Below are 19,180 nucleotides of genomic sequence, written 5' to 3'. Positions count from 1 at the left end.
CGGAAAGTCTGTTGTTTAATTTAATTAATCTTCTATCAACTTAGGCAGTGTACATTTTCAGATGAAACTAAGAGTTACAGCCATGCCGGCGGCTCTGTGAGGCTTTACTTCAGCTAAATGTGAATGTTGGCACGCTAACATGCTCAGGATGCTAACATGCTAATGTACAGTGTAATGTGTACCATGTTCACCAGCTTAGTTTGGCATATTAGCATGCCGCTAACACACAAAGCTAACGTTTTGCTCAATATCAGTAAACAAACAGTATGGCTGAGGATGAACTGTTATTTGTTTTGCAACTATTTTGGCATAAACTAATGTCATTTGTGCCAAATTTCATTGTAATTTGTCCAAAAGTCAAAATTGAATATGTCAACCTGCTGGTGGTGCTAGAAGAAAAGTCAGGGGATCACCAAAGTAAATACGATTGATCATCTGGGGACCTTGAATGTCTGTACAAAATCTCTTTTTTTAGTAATTGTTGAAATATTTCAGTCTGGACCAAAACGGTGGACCATCTGACCGACATTGCCATTCATAGAGCTAACATGGCTAAAAACATAGCATTTAGCAGCAGTTGTTTGATGCGAGTGTGAAACTTTCTGGAGGCTCTAGTTACATATCATGCAGATATGGTGCCCCACGTTCCAACCCAGCTTAAAAAAAAATGTCATCATACGCCATCCCTGTCTCTGTCTCCCTGTCTGTACTGATGCTATTTACAGTTAGCTGTCTGATAAAGAAGAACATGCCATGTAATTAGCCCTAAAAGCAGCATGGTAATTGTCATTCTACATGTCAGCCTGTCTAGAAATGGAAAAGATCTGCACTGACATCACCCATCCACTGTCAGCCAGATGTACAGCTGCCTGTTGTAGCTCCTTGCAAACAAACATGTAGCTTCACCGGCAATCAATAGATTGTCAGCATGACAGTGGAGTGTTGTGTGTAGCTGTCACAGATAGCGTCATGCAGGATCCATAAGGCCTCTTTCTATCTCACCAGAGTTGTCACCGAGTGGTTCAGTGGACTGACTCAATGAATTGTGTTCCGTAACAGAGCGAACGTCTCTCGTGTCGCGAGAGCAAGGCTCGTGTCATTTTACTCTATTGTGTGAGGATCTGTGTCGCTCTTCAGAAGTATGAAGCGAACATTGAGTCAAATCAACCGCTCGCCTTAATGTCTCTCTAATGAGATTCTTTATTCTTTAAAAACATAAGAGCAGATTAATCACTGAGGACATGAGGATGTAGAATTATTTCAACTGTGGTCCTCATCTAAAATCCACACGAGTTAATGACACGACGGTAATTTAAGTTTCAAATCCGACCGGCAGCAGTTAGTCAATCGATTAGTCGTTTGATCGAAAATGAATCTGCAGCTATTTTGACAAAAATGTGAGAATTTGGAGCTTTTACTGGTCTTAAGTTATAATAAACTAATTTTGTTTGGATTTTTGTCTGACAAAACAAGATATTTGATCAAGATGGGATTATCCTAGAGGTGGATCGATTCGTTGATTAATTAGTAAGTCCATCAACAGAGTTCAGTTGTTTATTCTTATTATTTCTTATCATTATAAGCAAAAATCCACTGATTTTCCTCGTAAATCTGTGAACTCAACGAGTAGTTTGACAAAACAAACAATCTGAACAAGTTAAGTTGGGGGCATTTTTTACCAAAATCTGACACTGTGTACTCTAAATGATTTGATCAATAATGAAATAATCAAAAGACTGACTGATTGCAGCCCCACGGTGCTCCTGCGCTGTAATGGATCTCCCTCTCCCTGGTTTTCTGTTTGTATAAATATATGCACATGAGCTTGAAACAAACTAAAATGATAATTTTGTAAAACAAACATTTTTTTTGGAGACATGGCAGCTCCACAAGTTCAGAGCCGGTAATGAAGGACCCCTCGTGGCTGATTTCGGGCCCCTGGGAGCCCGCTGTGCATGTTTGTGGATCTCGCCTTGCATTTGATGACAACACCCTGTGCTCTCTGAGATTTCACTGCTTTCTGGCGAATACAGTCCTCTGAACGGGCTGCAGTAATTACAGGAGCACAGTCATTCCTGTCGGTGAAGTTTCGAACGCCTTTACCCTGTTAAAGTGTGAGATTTTGCTGATTTTGCAAACTGTCCTTTGAGCATGTTTCTAATCTGTCGAAAGGGCTCATAATAAACACCTGCGCTGGTAGCTGCGAGCCAAGCCTTTGATTGAACACTTTAATGTTGTTTTTCTGTACGGCCTCCAACTTTACACACTCCAGACAGACACTCCATCACTCTCTTATCAAGAGCAGCTGTCACAAGCAGCTCTTACAAGCACAGAGAGACACTGGACTATAAAGCACAGGAGGATTGTTGGCATTTCAGATCCCAGTCTGTTAGTGTGCATGTTATATTGTGCTGCATTCAGCACTAAATGCAAAATGTACATCCTGTATGCGGGCTTATTATCTTGGTTTGAGGGAGAGAGCCAAGTGGTGGTGATCTATATTAGCTGAGGCTATTATGAAGCACTGGGTTTTCCCAGGCAGTCAGAGAGACGTGTTGCTAGGAAACATACCTAGAGATCGGGGGTGGAGAACTGGTTTGATGAGGAAGCAGAGTTCCCAGCCTCACATGGAAATCACTAAGAAGTGCCCAATAGCAGCATATTGATTTTAGCCAGTTAATTAAATCTTTGCAATTTGCTTTTTGATCTCGCTTCTATGATTTTGAGCCGCTTCGGAAGTGTTTCTTATGCAAATATCAAACAGAGGGCTGCTTTTCATAGATTCCCACCAATATGATGAGACTCATAACTAAGACCGCTGAGAGCAAGGTTTTCATCATAGTTCTGACTGTTAAATGGCAAAATGTGATTAATTAACACACCGCGCAGATTCATACATCTGACATTACAGCACGCTGGCATCTTGTTGACCTTTTCAGAGCAGAATTTATTATTATTGTAATATGGTACATAACTCTAAAGCAGCAAGGAGAAACAGTGAGTATTGGAGGAGCTGTGAAGTCAAAATCCTCTGTGCTGAACTTGGGAACAGTGGATCATATTTCATCACTTTAAATTCCAAAGCCTGTGGATTTTTTTCTAAAATTCTGCATGATTAAAATCAATAGTCTGATCAGATTGTGGATTTTGATATATTTTGCCTCCCAGAAAGCTGCATGGCATGGTTGATGAATGGGTGTTTTGGTTTTTCTGAGTAATGCTGAAGGCAAAATGTCTGAAGCAATGCTGCCCTCATCTGGACACTGTGCAGCCTGCCTGCCACATCGCACTGCCGATGAGTAATTACCAAAGTCAGATAAACCTTTGGCTTGTGTATATATAATTTTAAGGTCAAATGAATAGTCTCAACACCACCTCTTTCCCACTACATCAAATCATGTCCATGCAGTCTTTGCACCAGTGAATTGAAGCAGCAGTTATTTAATGGCTGATGGCATTTTAGAGTTGAAATATCTCTGCTTACAAAATCTCATTTCATGGCTCTCCCTGTGCCACATTACTGTCTTTTAAGGACCACACGAGGAAACACAGTATATCTAACCTCCCTGCAGCTCACGGTGAGCCCAGCACAGTGTGATTTTGGCTCTAACAGACCGGTAACATCTGATCTCTCCGAGGATGTAATCAGGGGCAGAGGTGTAAATCTGCCCAGAATTAAGATAATGCAACCAGCAGCAGTGAAGCAGAAGGCCGGGCTGGTTGTATTTCTCCCTCGGTCAGCCTGCTGTCTGCAGGGCTGCCTCCTTCGCTCCTGGAGACTGACTGTCAGGGCCAAACAGTAATTGGTCAGAGGGGACTGCACAGAGAGAAGCATCTAATTACTAAGAAACATGCTCTCCTCCTTGGGCCTCGCAGGTAGACGAACGCCCTGTGATATTTATGCACGGCAGCTGAAACTTGAGGTGAGGCTACCCACCTGCTCAAAAATATGCCCAGTGTCACCTGGATGTTTGGCCTTCACTGCGCAGAATGATGGACTTTGTTTTCATGTTGGTCTGCTGAACATTTCTCTGTGCTCACCTTAAATCGGAGCTGAAGACGTCCGTGTGCCAGGTGATTTTGTGACATCACAACTGGCTTGCCAGCAGCGCCTCTTTCGCCTGCGGAAGCTTGCTAAGTCGGGTGTTGACAGGTCCCTGATGGCTCTGCTTTACAGATCTTTTACTGAGTCTATTTTTATGTTCCCTTGGTACGCTTCTCTCACTCTTAAACAGAAAAACGCATTAACAAAGGTGATCAAGGTCTGCAGCAGCATCACGGGTACGCAACAGAAAAGCCTGATTTGTGTGAGTTTGTCATATAAATCAGTTGTTAAAGAAAGCAGAATCCTTCCTGTCTGACAACAGCCACCTCCTGCACCCAGAGGTTCAGACCTTGCCTTCAGGTTCCCGCCTCAAATACCCACAAGCCAAAACCAACAGGTACAAACAATCCATCATAGCCTCAGACATTTCACAGCTAAACTGCAGTGGTAAAAGCTAAAATCAGTAAATTTGAATGCTTTCATATTCCTAGATGCTGGATTTTCAAAGAGGGGGAATGAGTAAACAATAATGGACACAAATTATTATTCTGAACAGAATATTTCTACATATTTGAAACATGCATGAAGCCATCTTTAACTTAAAATCTAGCTTTTTTTTTTATCGCTCTGTTGCTTATTTAGAAATATATCGCTGGCCTTTCAAAATGACATCTCTGCAGAGATCTTGCATTGTGCCGCAGCCAAATGTGTGTTTAAAATGCTGTACATCATTTTATCAACATCCACATAGGTTGTCACAAAACAACACAATGTGAAATTGGAAGCATTTGATAAGAAAAGTGAGAGCTTGCTCTTAAAAATACCCATTATTCATCCCCTTAAACTCCTGAAACGAGTTGAAAAAAAAAAGTGCAAAGCTCAGCTAGCGATCCATTATAAATGTTTCTTACAGCGGATGTGTCTGCCATCTTGAAGAATAAAGACCAGTGAGTGTAGTGATGAAGGATGCTCCGAGGCCAGACAGTTCCTCTGCCTGCCAAGTTTCACATCACAACACTTCAAGTGTCTTTAAATCTCCTGCACAGTCAGGGCTGTGGAGGAATCAACTTTCTGCAAAGTATTCAGCAAGAGCAGCTTTTAGTCTCACGCGTCACTCTGCACCCAGGCTGAGCATTAATTAGCACTCAAGCTGTTTTGTCTGTTTTGGCTTTGTTCCTCCACTGGGGGGAGACTCTGAGAAGGACAAGCCTCTGGCTGCACAAAGGGATCATTTTGTTTACACAGTCAGAATTAATGACTTTATCTGGGCCTCTCATGATTTTATTGGCCTTAAGTGCATCTAATGGTCTGGTAATTACTTCAAAGCAATAAACAGTTAGCAGATGTCTAATTCATGCAGCCACATGGTTAAAGCCAAGGTAGAAAACAAGCCTTATTAACCCAGAGGGCCTTTGTTGATTCCTGTAAGTATTTAGCTGTAGTCCCAGGAGTAAAGTGTGCTGAGTAAGTACTGAATGGAGCAGAATGGGTGATTCTCCCATCACCTGCAGCACCGCCGGCTCAGCCCGAAGGGGCCTGCGGCAGCTCTGCCCTGCATCCGTGACCCCACCGTGATTGACCTGATCTCCCAAAGAAAAGCTCCCGTGACCTCAAAAAGCTTGAGGAAACAGGGGATGAAGACAGACATGGCAGAGCAACAATAGACAACCCGTCCCACCCCTCCCCTCCCACACACACAGTCAGCATGTTTGAGTTATTGCTTTACAATGACACGGGGGCTTGAGGTTGCCATGTCGAGGCCAAGTTTGACATCTCTGAACTTAATCTGAGAGGGAAAAAAGATAGAAAACGGTGATTGATGGCTGCTTCAGCACAAAAATTGCCGACACCTGATTTCTGATGTCTGCCTATTTTTAATAAACCACAGTGCAAAAGAACTAATGGGTGAGAAGACAGCCCTGAAGGTTGGGCTGCTGTGTGAAACATAAATAAAACAGAACACGATCATTTGCTCATCCTTATTGACACATGCTGAAATGAAAACAGCACACAGACAATATATTTAATGTTTTGCCTCATTAACTTTATTAATTTTTGTAAATATGCTTATTCTGAATTTGATGCCAGCAACAAAAAAAAGTTGGTACGGGAGCAGCTAAAGACTGGGAAAGTTGTGAAATGCTCCAGAAACACCTGTTTGGAACATTCCACAGGTAATCAGGTTGATTGGTAACAGGTGATATTATCATGATTGGGTATGAAAGGGGCATCCTGGAAAGGCTCAGTCGTTCACAGGTGAGGATGGAGCGAGGTTCACCACTTTGTGAACACATGATTGTATGAAGGATGTTACTGCATGAGCTCAGAGGCCACAGTTTGTTTGCAAAGACTGCATTCTGTTTATTTTATGCAGCATCCCAACTTTTTCGGAATCAGTGCTGTCTAATAAAAAAAATCTGAAATTCCTTACAACACAAGCTACATTATTATCTGCCTCCAGAAAAAAAAAAGCTTTAGAGGGCATAAAGGATCCTGATAGCTGCAGCTTCACAAAACCTCCTTTAAGATTGTGAATATTTAGTGTTCGGCTGAGGAGGAGCAGTGCAGTCTTTGCTTGAACTGTTCCAGATTCAGATGTCCAGTCAGCAGTCAGCAGTAATTAGCTGCACTCGGTGTTAGACACCTAACAGGTTGTGTTGTTTTCATCTGGGGGTTAAATGCCACCTCCCCCCCGTGGAGTCCACTGCTCGCTGCTGCTGTACAGCCTGTGGTCGGGACAACACCTCGGAGCCAAACAATTACATCAAGGTCATGGAGAGGAGGAATGTTCGGCCGATTAGTGCGGGGTCCGGCAGCAGCCTGCAGAGCGCACTGTTCGCAGGGATGACAGCAGACCTGAATGCATCCAAATCCAAAACTGACTTGTTCGGCTTCATTTTCATTGGAGTCCTAAACGCGCCACAGACAGAGCTTCTGGCCTGTTTCCAGACGCAGAAAAAAAAATCAAATCTGTGTGGATTATTAGTCTGTAGTGGTTGTGTTAAATTAGAAATAAGCTTAAACAAATCTTCCAGAGCGACTGAAGGATCGGTGGGCTTTATCGTCTTTAATTCCCACTTTCCTCTCAATCGAAACTCGGACTATTTGCCTGCCAGAGGTCAGCTTTAGAAACCACCAGGGGTTGGCAGCGTCCACCTGAACAAATTCATAAAATTAGTGTGAAGTTTGTTGGAGCAGATTCTTATTTTTTGTGCAAAATCCCTTTAATAGGAGCTCCATATTCTTACACTGTGTGACATATTGACCTGGAGAAACTTGTTATAGTTAAAGTCACCCTCATTAATTCCTCATCTTATTCTAATCTTCTCGCATTACTATACAATAAAAGTTCTACTTCTGATTTCAGTGATCTGAGTTATTAAACCCCTTTCATGTATCTCAAATGTTAAAGTGGGAGAAAACCTGTTGAACGCTGTTATTTTGTTCGTTTGTGTTTGTTGTTAAATTCACAGAGGTTAATGTAATAGAATGACATGATTACACATTAGAGGGGGTTTTATTACAGGGCAGGTATAGTAAAGGTGTTTTCTTTGGAGGCCTCCTGCCTGTATTTTTTTTCCACGAGTCACTTGTTGACACTAAACTTGCGGCACTTGTGAAGTGTTTATTGCAAACGAGTTTCTTTCAGTGGAGGGTGGCTTCTTCCAAAGACATGCGGGTCTCCGTTGTTTAAGTTTGACACTAAACCTGCGCAAAGTTCAGCGAGTTCTGCATGGTGACATTAAGTGCGCAAAAACACTTGAGTTAGAATTAATTCTATTTTTATCGAGCTGTTGTGGCCCTTATTTATCGTTCATCGACGGTGCTGATACATGTATTTTTAGACGTGCATTTATTTGTGACTGATGATGATCTGTTTGTGACACTTGAAGTTTGTAAAAGAAAATCAAATATTTGCTTTTCATGCATGAGTGCGCCGCTGTAACCTGAATTAGTCCTTGAATCACTGTATCATAACAACAAAGATGAAATATCAGGCAAAAAGGACCCGCAATATTTGGAAAACGGAAAAGTTTAGGAGAAATAATTATTCTGCTGACCTTTAATATTTTATCATAATGCCTACATCACATAGTGCCATGACTCCACTCTGTACTTCACTTTGTCTTTGCGAGTTTTGTTAAACATAAACTGTAAATATAAAAAGTTTGTCATGGCCAATACAAGCCCCAGTGCGTAATTACGCACGAGCAATCGTTAGAAGTCACTAACGTGCCTTAAAGGCGCTTAAAGGGAGTATCGGTGCTCATTGATAGGGAGATTGGCTCAATACAACAGGGCTGTAGCAGGACTGAAAACAGGGGTGTGACCAGCCCAAAAGTTTTCTTCAATGGGCTACCTGTGGAGGCTGCGGGCGCTGCGCATAAATACTCCTCCCTCTGAGGATGAGTTCAGTCCTGAGGGAGAGACGCACAGACGAAATTAGTTTGGGAATCTGGTTAGGGCGGATTATGAACGCTTTTGGACACCAACCCTCTAACCAGCAGACCAGCCCTCTTCAGCACCACAGCGCTCAGGAGCTCCTAGACATGGCCGTGTACTGCGACAACTACGGGGTGTACCAGCAGAACCTCCACCACCATCACCCCCAGAGGCCGCCGACGCACCCCTCCAGCTATGGCCTCGGAGAGTACACCTCACCGTCCACGAACCCGTACCTGTGGCTGAACGGACCCAGCATCAACTCCTCTCCTTATCTTCCCGGGAACAACGGCACGTCCTATATTCAGTCCGGATATGGGTCGAACCAGAGGCAGTTCTTACCGCCTCCCACCGGTTTCGGTGGAGCAGATCTGGGATGGTTGTCCATATCCAGCCAGCAGGAACTCTTCAAGATGGTCAGACCACCTTACTCCTACTCAGCACTGATCGCGATGGCCATCCAGAACGCCCAAGACAAAAAGCTGACTCTGAGTCAGATCTATCAGTACGTAGCTGACAACTTCCCTTTCTACAAGAAGAGTAAAGCTGGATGGCAGAATTCAATCCGCCACAACTTGTCACTGAACGACTGCTTCAAAAAAGTGGCTCGAGACGAGGATGACCCCGGTGAGTCTCGGATGTTTTTGACAAAATTAAATATTTTTTATTAAATCTGTGGCTTGAATCACGTGTGCAGTATTGATGCTGTTTTTTTCTTGATAAAACTCTTGATGAAAATTGATGACACCGCTCTCAGAACAACTGGAACAATCCCGGTTTATTGTCGGTTCAGCAGTGCGCAGGGAAAATCTGAGCCCAAAGTTTGACTTTTATTGTTTTTATCCCTCATCCAGGTAAAGGAAACTACTGGACGCTGGACCCCAACTGTGAGAAGATGTTCGATAACGGGAACTTCAGGCGGAAGAGGAAAAGGAGAGCCGACATAAACGGAGCTGACAGCGGCGCAGCTCTCCCCGTCAAGTCAGAGGACGGCCCGCACAAGCTCTCCGACACGGCCAGCCTCCTCAGCTCCTCCCCGCCCAGCTTGCACGGATCCCCGGCCTCCACGGAGCCCAAATCGTCCCCGTCTCCCTCCGCGGAGCACAGTCCGTGTTTCAGCAGCTTCGTGTCCAGCGTCAACTCGCTGCTGGCGTCCAGCGGCGGCGGCAGCGACGGCTCCCGGGGCGGGGAGCGGGACTACGGCTCCGGGCATCTCGGGGGACTGTCTCAGACCAGAGAGGGCATGTCAGGACTGGGCTCCTACTCGCCCACTTTAATCTCTCCTCTGAACTCTGACAACAACAGAATGAACTATTACACATCAGTACAGAGCCTCTCCAACCATTTCAGTGTTAATAACCTCATATACAGCCGGGAAGGAACAGAGGTGTAGACCGTCTATCTGCGTCTGCTGGGCTGCGTCATGAAAGACTAATTTATCCTCCATTAACCTTCACATCTCTTAAAATGACTACTTATTACGCATGTCTGCTTTAGTGGGCCTCATGGTAAAAGTAGCACTGGAACTGAACTGGTATTTTTGTCACAATAACCCTCTCTAACTGGGAAAATATAGTTCGGTGCATTAGAAAGGAAAATTCACGTCCACACTAGCGCAACACATGATCATTTGTCGTAAATTAATTCACCAGTGAGCCCACGGAAATGTATCAATGAACTGACTGATGGACGCGTACTTTACTTATTTTTTTTTATTGTTGTAGCAAGAAGAAGACATTATGTACAGAGATTATTTTCATAAGAAAATACGAAACATGTATTTTAGACTGGGATTGTGTTTTATTTAAACTCGTCGATGTTTGAATAAAAGTCATTTATTTTAACTCCATGATTGAGGCTTTATGTGTCATTTTCCTGCTTTATGAGTGCTGGGTGGAAAAAGCCAAGGCCGCTTTGAGATATTACACTTCATAAAACACACTTTATTTGGCTCCTATTTGGCTCTTTCCCGCTGAAAATCACTTTAATATTCTTCTAATATTCTCACTGCGTGGTGCATTTCTTTTGTCTGCTTTATTCTGTTGTGCAGTAATTTTAACATCCTTGTAGCTCATCCTGTGCGTGTTTCAGATAAAGCACCCTTCTTCGGTGGATTTCAAACATTTCTGTTTCACACAGGCCAAAACAGGCATTGCAAGTATTCACATTGAGTCCTCAAAGTGTTGGTCTTGCAGGAAAGAGCTAAATAAACCAGTATAAATGCCTCGGCGCCTGTCAGGAAATCTGAAGTCAAGTGGCCATAAGCGGTAAAGTGTGCAAGACAGAGACATTTTCCGCTTGTCACTTCCAATCGCCCCATTTCATCAAGCAATCAGACCTTTAACTTACGTCCACGAGGTTCAGAAGTTCAGCTTTTTGTCTGGGCTGGATTTGACGCAGACTGCGCCTGTTTGATGTTGACCTGTTTGCGGAATATTAGCACCTGTCTCCATCTATTCCCAAAGTCTTGTCACGCAAAACGCCGGCTGTTTCGTGTGTGTCTGTGTGAATCCCCTTAATGGGATTTGTTTGTTTTGTTTCTTGCTTCTTTTTTTTTTCTTCTTCTCCTTTTTTTGTCGGGCACCACTGTGGAAGAGGGTTCAACGGCATGTAAGGTTCTTTTGTTGCGCTTGTGTGACCCAAGGGACGGAACAGAAAGGCTGCTACTGGGGAGAAAACAATGTTCAAGTGATTTAACACCCCTGTCCTGTCTTATTTTCAAACAATATGGATACGCACGGAATCAAAGCCTGTCAATAAAAGGAAACACCTCTTAATTGGTTGATAATTGAAATCACTCAGGCGCTCTGTGGTCTGGAATAAAAGAAAAATTAATTGACAAGACTTTCGTGCCCCTTGTTGGAACACAAAGGAAGCTGGCAATTCAAGAGATCCCCTCCTGGGCTCAAATGAAAATATTGCGATCTGAAGATCTGGGAACAAATTATCTCCCTCAGGCCACATTTTGCTCTATTATCTGTGGAGCAGGGCCACGGATCAGACAAAGAGGATTTTTGTCATACAGGAGCAGGTTCTCACAGTAACTAGTTTTCTGATGAAATCCTCATCACGTCCAGTGAATGGAGTGTAAAGCCTTTCACAATAAGAGGCCTTTTAGTGCTTATTACTGTCATTTCTTGTTCCCTCAGTCACTAGTTTTTCACTTTTCAGAACACTATGTTTCAGTTTTACCCTAAAAAGTCTCTTAAATCAGGCGGCTTTGGAATGTAACTCAGTACATTTACTCAAGTACTGTGCTTAAGTACAATTCTGAGGTACTTTACTTGAGTATTTCCATTTTATTTTACTTAATATTTCTACTCTGTCACATTTTGGAAGCAAATATTGTCCTTTTCAGCCCACAATTTGACAGCTTTAGTCACTAGTTACTTTGTAGATTCAGATTACTAACATAAATAAAATGGAGTAACACATCATACTGTGTTATTACAGATTAGGCTACCCTGCAGTTTCTAAGTCAAGTTGATGCTGTTGCAATATCCGTAATACATTAATCATTAATATATACTGTATTATTCTGAAATGGGCCATTCTGAGTTCTTTTTGCTTTTGATACTTTAAATATATCTTGTCGGTAACGCTCACATACTTTCATTTAAGAGCATTTTGCATGCAGAACTTCTTTGCACAAAGCATTTCTAAGCAGTGGTTATTTACTCCAGTAAAAGATCTGAGTACTTCATCCACCACTGATATCAAGGCGCAACCCAAAGCTTGCATGCAAAGCAAACAACAGAGTATCTCCACTTGCTTTCCAAGTTCGATTCCGCCCTCTCAGTTCTCAGAAATGTAACGCTCCAGTGCCCTGTGCCTGAAGGGCACATTTACTCGGCTCACATGAATATCAGTCAGGCCACCATGTCTCTGCTCCACCTGCTTGAGGGCCCCTGGCTCCAGGGCTGAAGGCCCAGGCCCAGCAGAATACCTCAGCATAAGGGTGGCCGCCAGTCCCCACACATGCCTAGTGGGCTAAACCCATAATGATGGGTTTCAGCCTCAAAGGGTCATCCCTCCAAGGCGAGGTTGGCTCATAATTGAAGGAGCTGGTGTTTCAGAACTGGATTATTTTAATCCTCTTTCTCTTTACGGGACTAGATACTCCAGCAAGTCATCCGGTGCCAACTGAGAGCAGGGATGGGTATTTCCTGAAAAGTGCATCAGCTGCTTCACCTGCAGTGAGTTTTGCAGAGAAAGAGCAAATCTCACCGCTCCAGAGAGAGTGCATAGACTGACAGCACCATTGCTCTGTTTAGTTTAAGATGTTTTTTCAGTTTAGGATGTGACAGTTTAGATATCACAGCCAGAAAGACGTGAGGAAGAGTCGTCTGCAGCTCAGGACCCGGGGGCTCGTCCATGTTAGTCAGTGAATGACATGAGCTGCAGTGATGAATCACTGCTGGATAAAGTTGCACTCAGCAAAGTGAGAAACTTAACCCCCATTAGCTGTTAAGCGAGATGTCCTCAACTGATAAATAAGCAACTATAACAAGACGTGCCACCCTCCTTCACTCTGAAACCTGCTTCTAAATCTGCAGGTTTTTGCCATGCCATGTGCTGCAGACTTATTTCTGAGGATGCAGATTAACTTTAAGATGTGCTTTGGGAGACAGTTTGTTGGTTTGTAAAGCATTCAGGATTTCAAATAAAAAGATGTGTCCAGAGCCTAATAATTCTCCACAGCCCATATAACACCAGCTTACAGACAAATCTGAGGGGTTATATGAAAAGGGAGACTGCACGTCTGACCCCAGTGAAGAACATGATAGCTTGGCCATAGGGGGGCTGATTACAGTCTGGGTCTACCCTGAAATTTCACATCTGTTTGTAGCAGTCAGTGGGAATTATGGGGATAATTTCTTATATTACAGCTCAATCTCTTGAGGAAGTTAAATATTTAAGAGAACAATATGATGACAGCTTCTGGGGAAGCCACTGTACGCCTGTGAGGGGGGGCAGGGAGGGGCACCTCTCCTCGCTGCACTTTAAAAGAAATGTGTGTGCAAACGATAGCTGAGGAGAATGTCTATCAATTGGCATGACCTGATTCGGTTTCATCATACCCCTACCGAGGCCCATAAAAAGCCTAACGTATGGGCCGTTAACGGCATGGAATCCCCGCTCCGGATGAGCGGCCATATGGATTATTTTATACAGAACAAGAGGCATCAGAGCGCAAAGCGCTCGGCTGTTGAGCGCATGTGAAAAATGTGGAGACACTTCTGACTACACTTGTCACACTCTGCTTAGCTTTGCTTTTTGTTTTAAATTTCTGCTTTAGATCTGATTCAGATAAAGAGATTTTACACGTCTGTTATGCGGCTTAAATACTCAAAGCTGAATGCTAAAATGCCTGAAAACGCGAGAATCTCTCACAGTTAAAACAGCCTCCCCACCATGCAATCAGCTGGTTCTGTTGCACATGTAATTTTCTTTTATCATGTCAACCTCGAGTGCTTCTCTCCGTTCTAGCAGTGATTTGGATACCAGGACCTAGAATTATTGGTGAGCACAGGAAGGGCAGCCACTTCAGAGCCTGTGAGGCTTGCCAGCAGAGGAACCTGCTGAAAGAGTCTGAAAGAGATACAAGGATTAACGGACTAGAACGAGTCCCAGTAAATCCACAGCCAGGGCCTGTCTTCACGTCGCTCTGCCTGGAAAACCTATCCCCAAAACAATGTAACTTATCCCCCGCTCACTCTATTGCTGGAATATATTTTGACAAAGTCTTTGTTCTCACATTAGGGAACTGTAGGCAGATCATCCGTTATCCGTGACCTTTGTCATAACAAACCATGGCGGTGGTTTTTACACACCAGAAAAGAAAGTTCTCATCCACCAGACTGATGTTTCAAACAAGTTCTGGGTCATTGTGACTCACTTGAAGCCAACTTTGTGTGATAAAAAAAATCCCAAATCAACCACAGTATGTAAAGAAAATACACTCACTTTAGAAATCTCAATACAGTGAAAGACTCGCAAGCTCCACAATAAATCTGCAGCCATTCATCACCTACATGAAATTCCAAACCGTGACCTTATGAGAACAATATCCAGGGTTCATGGAACATCAATTTCTACGTGCAGTGCAGCAGAACAAATATCTGAGTAACGGCCAATATGTAATCATTTTAGCTCGGTTCAGGGACCACTTTAAGTCTTGCACATGATAATGGTTCATTTGACCTGTCGGCGCACACTAAAACCCACCGCGGTGATTGCTGCAGTGTGTGAATAAGCTGGAGACATACTGTAAAAAAATCTAATCAAATCAAATCACATCAAAAAAATCCAACATTTTTAAATGAAAACATCTGAACCAAATACCATTTCAGGGGACAATAGCATGTTTTGTGCTGCAGACGCCTTGCAGCGATACCACCCGGCTAGCAACACCTGCGCGCTGTCATTACCTGCTCTTCACAGACAGGAAGTGGTGACAGATGACAGAGGAAGTAGCTTCCCAGAGGGAATCCATTTTACCCGCTGCAGCCTGGACTTTTGGTGGCAAGACGGAAGTGAGGAGATCATTCCGTACTCGAGGGATCCTCAAAATAGCTACCTCTGAACCACTTGTCAGTCATTGTCAGTGGTTCTAAAGGAAGCTATCTCTCAGTGTGAATGTTGTCAAAAGACGCAGCCCACCTGGAGCGCTTTTTTAACTCTGGGACGCATCTTGATGCACGTCATTGTGAAACAGATATGGAGCCGTGTTTCCCCGCGCAGACGCCGCAGAAGCAAAGACATTATGTGCTTTTTATGACCGGCTCCCACGATGCATTATTCAGCTTCAGTCCTGTCTGATGCTGGTGCATCTGCCCCGAGGAATTCATTGACTGCTCCCCCCAAAACAACACTCCCCCGGCCCCTAATGAGACCCCCTACCTCCTGCCTCTATTATGAGGGATGCATACCAATAGAGAGACAGGAGAGGGGAGACAGACTGAAGCCTCGGAGACCTCTGGAGCCCTCCGTGGCCTAAACCATCAAACGCACCCCTCACAGAGAGTCAAATAATGGGCCTGATCAACATTTAACCAAGTTTTCCCCATGTAAGCCGCAGATGATCTGTGGCTGAAGGCTGTAAATGATGGCCTTTCAAAAGGGACAGGCATGCCCCCTCCAAATGCTCCTTTTGTGTTCGTCACTAATCCCGGCCTCCACTTCAAGGCCCTGGCTCACTTCTGAGGCAGCTGCTATCATCTTAAAGAGGAGGGAAAGAAAGGCAGCTCTTTTAAAGCGCTTTAATCAAGAAGATGTAATACCATGATAAGCTGATCACCCCCTTAAAGCATGTAATTATACCACAATCAGCTATTAATATTATTACCATTCACGGCTTTCATTCTTTTATTCCGCAGAATAATTAACGTGCTGAAATTTCTACACTGTATGAAAATACAGGCTCAGCATTGTTTCGCCATTTTAATACTGCCTTTAAAAGCTGTGTTGGATTCAGTGCAGTCACCTCCTTGTGGAGCACAGGTACTATTTTAGGAGTATGGAGATACCACGCACATGAAAATCAGCGCGGCTTGCCCAGGAAACAGAAAGGAGAGGCTTATTTGCCAGACAAGTGTTCAAACAAACATCAGCGCACAGCAAGTGCTGTGTGTTGACTCTGGTTTTGGAGTCTATCAACCCCAAACAGCTTGTGTGTCAACCATAAACACAAGACGTGCACCCTGTCTGGGAAAACAGGCTTCCAGGCTCAGTGCTGCTGCAAAAGCTCCTCTGTTAACACTGAGTTGCGCTCAGTCTGCCATCGTGATGTTATCCGTGATAAAAACAAGCAAGTGCTGTGTCGCTCTAACTCATTTAACGCAGTCCGCTCCCCCTTTGTCATGCGATGGCATTCCAGCGCTATGACATAATCCAGGATGCACACGCACACGTGCGGCCATGCATGTTTTCATATGTGCCTGTGCATCCACTCAACACCGACGCTGACAGCCGAGAGGCCGACATCATCATCAGAAGTGTGTTGGCATGCCCCCACTTGACAAAGAGGCCTTTTTTATTCACCATGAGGGAAAATAGGTTTTTACAAGCCTCGGATAATCTGCGGCACACAAAGGCATAATTAAACCAGCGAGAGGGAAGCACTGTGTTTAGCCTGTGAAATAGAGATGCTGTGCTTATTACTGTGTGAATCACTGGGTCACTCTCATGACCCTGTGTTGACTTACATTCAGTTAAAGGAGACGCAGAATAGACAAGAACACTGATGACAGAGGACAGCACATGTTCTCCAAAGCATTTGGCATCACACTATCCATCTTAGTAATGATGTGGCCTGCTAATTTTAGCTCCTGCATGAGGAGATCATAGTTTATCTGGTGTTAGTTTAGTAAAATATATGAAAACCACTACAGAGTTTGGCGGTTTTCATGATATCTCACGGTGGCCCTCTCGGCCGTCTTGTGTTGCAAACAAGGCTGTGATTTAAAGAGCCTTGTTTTTCTAACCCCCACTGTTCTCAGCATGCGGCAGCTTTTTAAACCTTTATCACTACAGCAAGCAAGCGGTGAACAGCTTCGAAATAAAGGTCTGCGGAGCCACAATCACGTTTCCTCAAGATTTCTGGGAAAAAAAAGCCTCTCCTTTAAATCTTTCTACATTCATCCACTCCGAGAGCCTAAATGGGCCGTTAAAAGAACCGTTGGGAGACACACTTTTCTATTTACTTTAAACCAACGCGCTGACACGGACATCAAGATTGATGGGACACCGTCTTAATTAGGTGGGTCAGGACTTGGTCAGATAGCTTTGTGCAGCTGTCACTGCCCCTCCCTGTATAAATTGTGTAATTATCCCTTTCATTACACTCAGCTTTCAGGCTACCTGATAGAATTCAAAGGGAGGTGTCACTATCTTTTATCATTATGCTGATGGGGCTTGTGACCAGCAGTTAAATCACAATGGGTGTGTGTGTGTGGGGGGGGGGGGGCTGAACAGTAGCTATCAAGCTAGTCTGCCAGTCTAGCGGACAACCCCAGTCAGGGACCTGCCTGTCTGCAGGGTGATGGGCCGCGACATGTCCACAGGCCCACAGGGGATTCAGACCAGGAGGGGAGAGCCACCTTTGGACAAGTCCTGGAGGGCAAGCCCCCCTGACCCTCATCTGCATACTGCTGGGCCGCTCAGACGCCCCCTCAAGAGCCATTTGAATACGATTAGACATTAATGACGTTCACAAATGAGCAGACAGAAGACGCTTTGTTTGGTTTCTATCCCAGGACTCCTCCAGTGTCTGGGCATGTGTGGCCGGACCCCTCTTGGTCTCGTACCTGTGCTCAGAAGCCGTCGGTTAGCGTTCACCGGTGCCAAACGTGCACCCGAAGCACTGTAGAAAGAATTTGATGAACTGGGAGTGACAAGTGGTTAATTTCCATTCTGTTAAATAAGCCAGGCACACTGCCCTCTGCGTACATGTCAACACTGGGAGCTTGTGTGGGTCACGCACTAATGGCAGAGATTACAGTTCAGCACTCATCTCTCACCGAATGAACGGGAGAAATGCTGATCATTGCATCACCCCACATCAACGCTTTTACTTATGAGAAAGTTAAAATACTCCAAAAACCTCATAGAGTCGATCAGTCCCTCGTGGACTCATCATCCCATAGAGGAGAGCGCCTGCAGAGTGGCTACAAAATGCTGACACGTTGAACTATGCTGCGTTTGGGCTACAGTTACAATTAGATCTTCCCATCTATCCAATAAATATAATGAGGATGAATCACAGAGTTGTGCTGTTTTTAATGGTGTGTAATGGTACGACCGCTGACAGCGTAATAGCCCCGGCTCTATTGACTTTTCTCATTACGCGGCGGCAGAGGCCTTGTCCAACCACTATATTTAACCACCACAGGGGCAATCATCTCAGGCCCATATTACTGGGCAGCCTTTAATGAAGAGCACAATCATCAGACGTTTAGGTTTAATGAAAAGAGCCACCTGCTCCAGCGCATGGACGGACCTCGGAGACGAGCAAAGTCATCCTCGGATGAATACTCACGGATAAGATAATCAGATGTGTTTTTAACCGCAGTTGCATGGAAGATCTGCAAGAGTGCTTTTATTCTTAGTTACGGAGAGCATATCTGCAGACAAGAAATAAGGCGACGCTGCAGTGTTTCATGGTAGAAGTGGGTGTTTTTCTGAGATAATGGCGTCGTTGTAACAGCACGAAGCTGCTCTGGCTCTGGTGTGAACAATCAGGTGTGAGGTGTTGTTTCTGATTAAAAGCCAAGCTCATGCCAGAGCCGAGGGGAGCTGTCAGCATTTTTGCAAGACAGAAAAAACAAAAAAAAAAAAACAGCTTTCACAGACAATGCATCCTTCATTAGACCACTCTGCCAAAGTCCATATCATATAACCCAAGATTTTCCAACAATCCACTCACTGATTCCAAAGCGAAAGGCCAGTTATTAAGCTGATATGAATGAGGAAATAATGCCTGACGTAAGTGGAAGAGAGGAAGTGTTGGCACTGGCTTAGTGCATTAGCTGATTATTCACATTGAGCTCAGATCTCTCTCAGATATACCCTGGAGTACAGAATGAAAATTGTCTTTCATGTTGTCTCACTTTTCCTCAGCGACTGTTGGAGGGAGAAGCACCTGCAGGTCAGGTCGGACCATTATTTACAGTCAACAGCGCTGGAGATCCA

At 44.2% G+C, this 19,180-nt stretch overlaps 1 protein-coding gene across 1 annotated transcript; it reads left to right on the top strand.

Annotated features, from left to right (window-relative positions):
• The first annotated feature begins 8,483 nt into the window (after positions 1-8,483).
• Positions 8,484-10,227, top strand: foxi1 (forkhead box i1). The gene is made up of 2 exons (XM_076760497.1): positions 8,484-9,115; positions 9,343-10,227. Exons 1-2 carry the CDS (start codon positions 8,518-8,520, stop codon positions 9,879-9,881), a joined length of 1,137 nt encoding a protein of 378 aa, XP_076616612.1. The 5' UTR covers positions 8,484-8,517; the 3' UTR covers positions 9,882-10,227.
• The last annotated feature ends 8,953 nt before the right edge of the window (positions 10,228-19,180 follow it).

Source organism: Chaetodon auriga, chromosome 20, assembly GCF_051107435.1.
Source record: "Chaetodon auriga isolate fChaAug3 chromosome 20, fChaAug3.hap1, whole genome shotgun sequence".
Taxonomy (NCBI): Eukaryota; Metazoa; Chordata; class Actinopteri; order Chaetodontiformes; family Chaetodontidae; genus Chaetodon; species Chaetodon auriga.
Note: the sequence above shows the minus strand (reverse complement) of the source record. Positions and strands in the feature narration are given on the sequence as shown.

Excerpts from the sequence above, each read along its gene's own strand:
- foxi1 (XM_076760497.1), top strand. The coding sequence starts at position 8,518 with ATGAACGCTTTTGGACACCAACCCTCTAACCAGCAGACCAGCCCTCTT. Across the intron at positions 9,116-9,342 it reads TCGAGACGAGGATGACCCCG|GTAAAGGAAACTACTGGACG; the intron begins GTGAGTCTCGGA and ends TCCCTCATCCAG.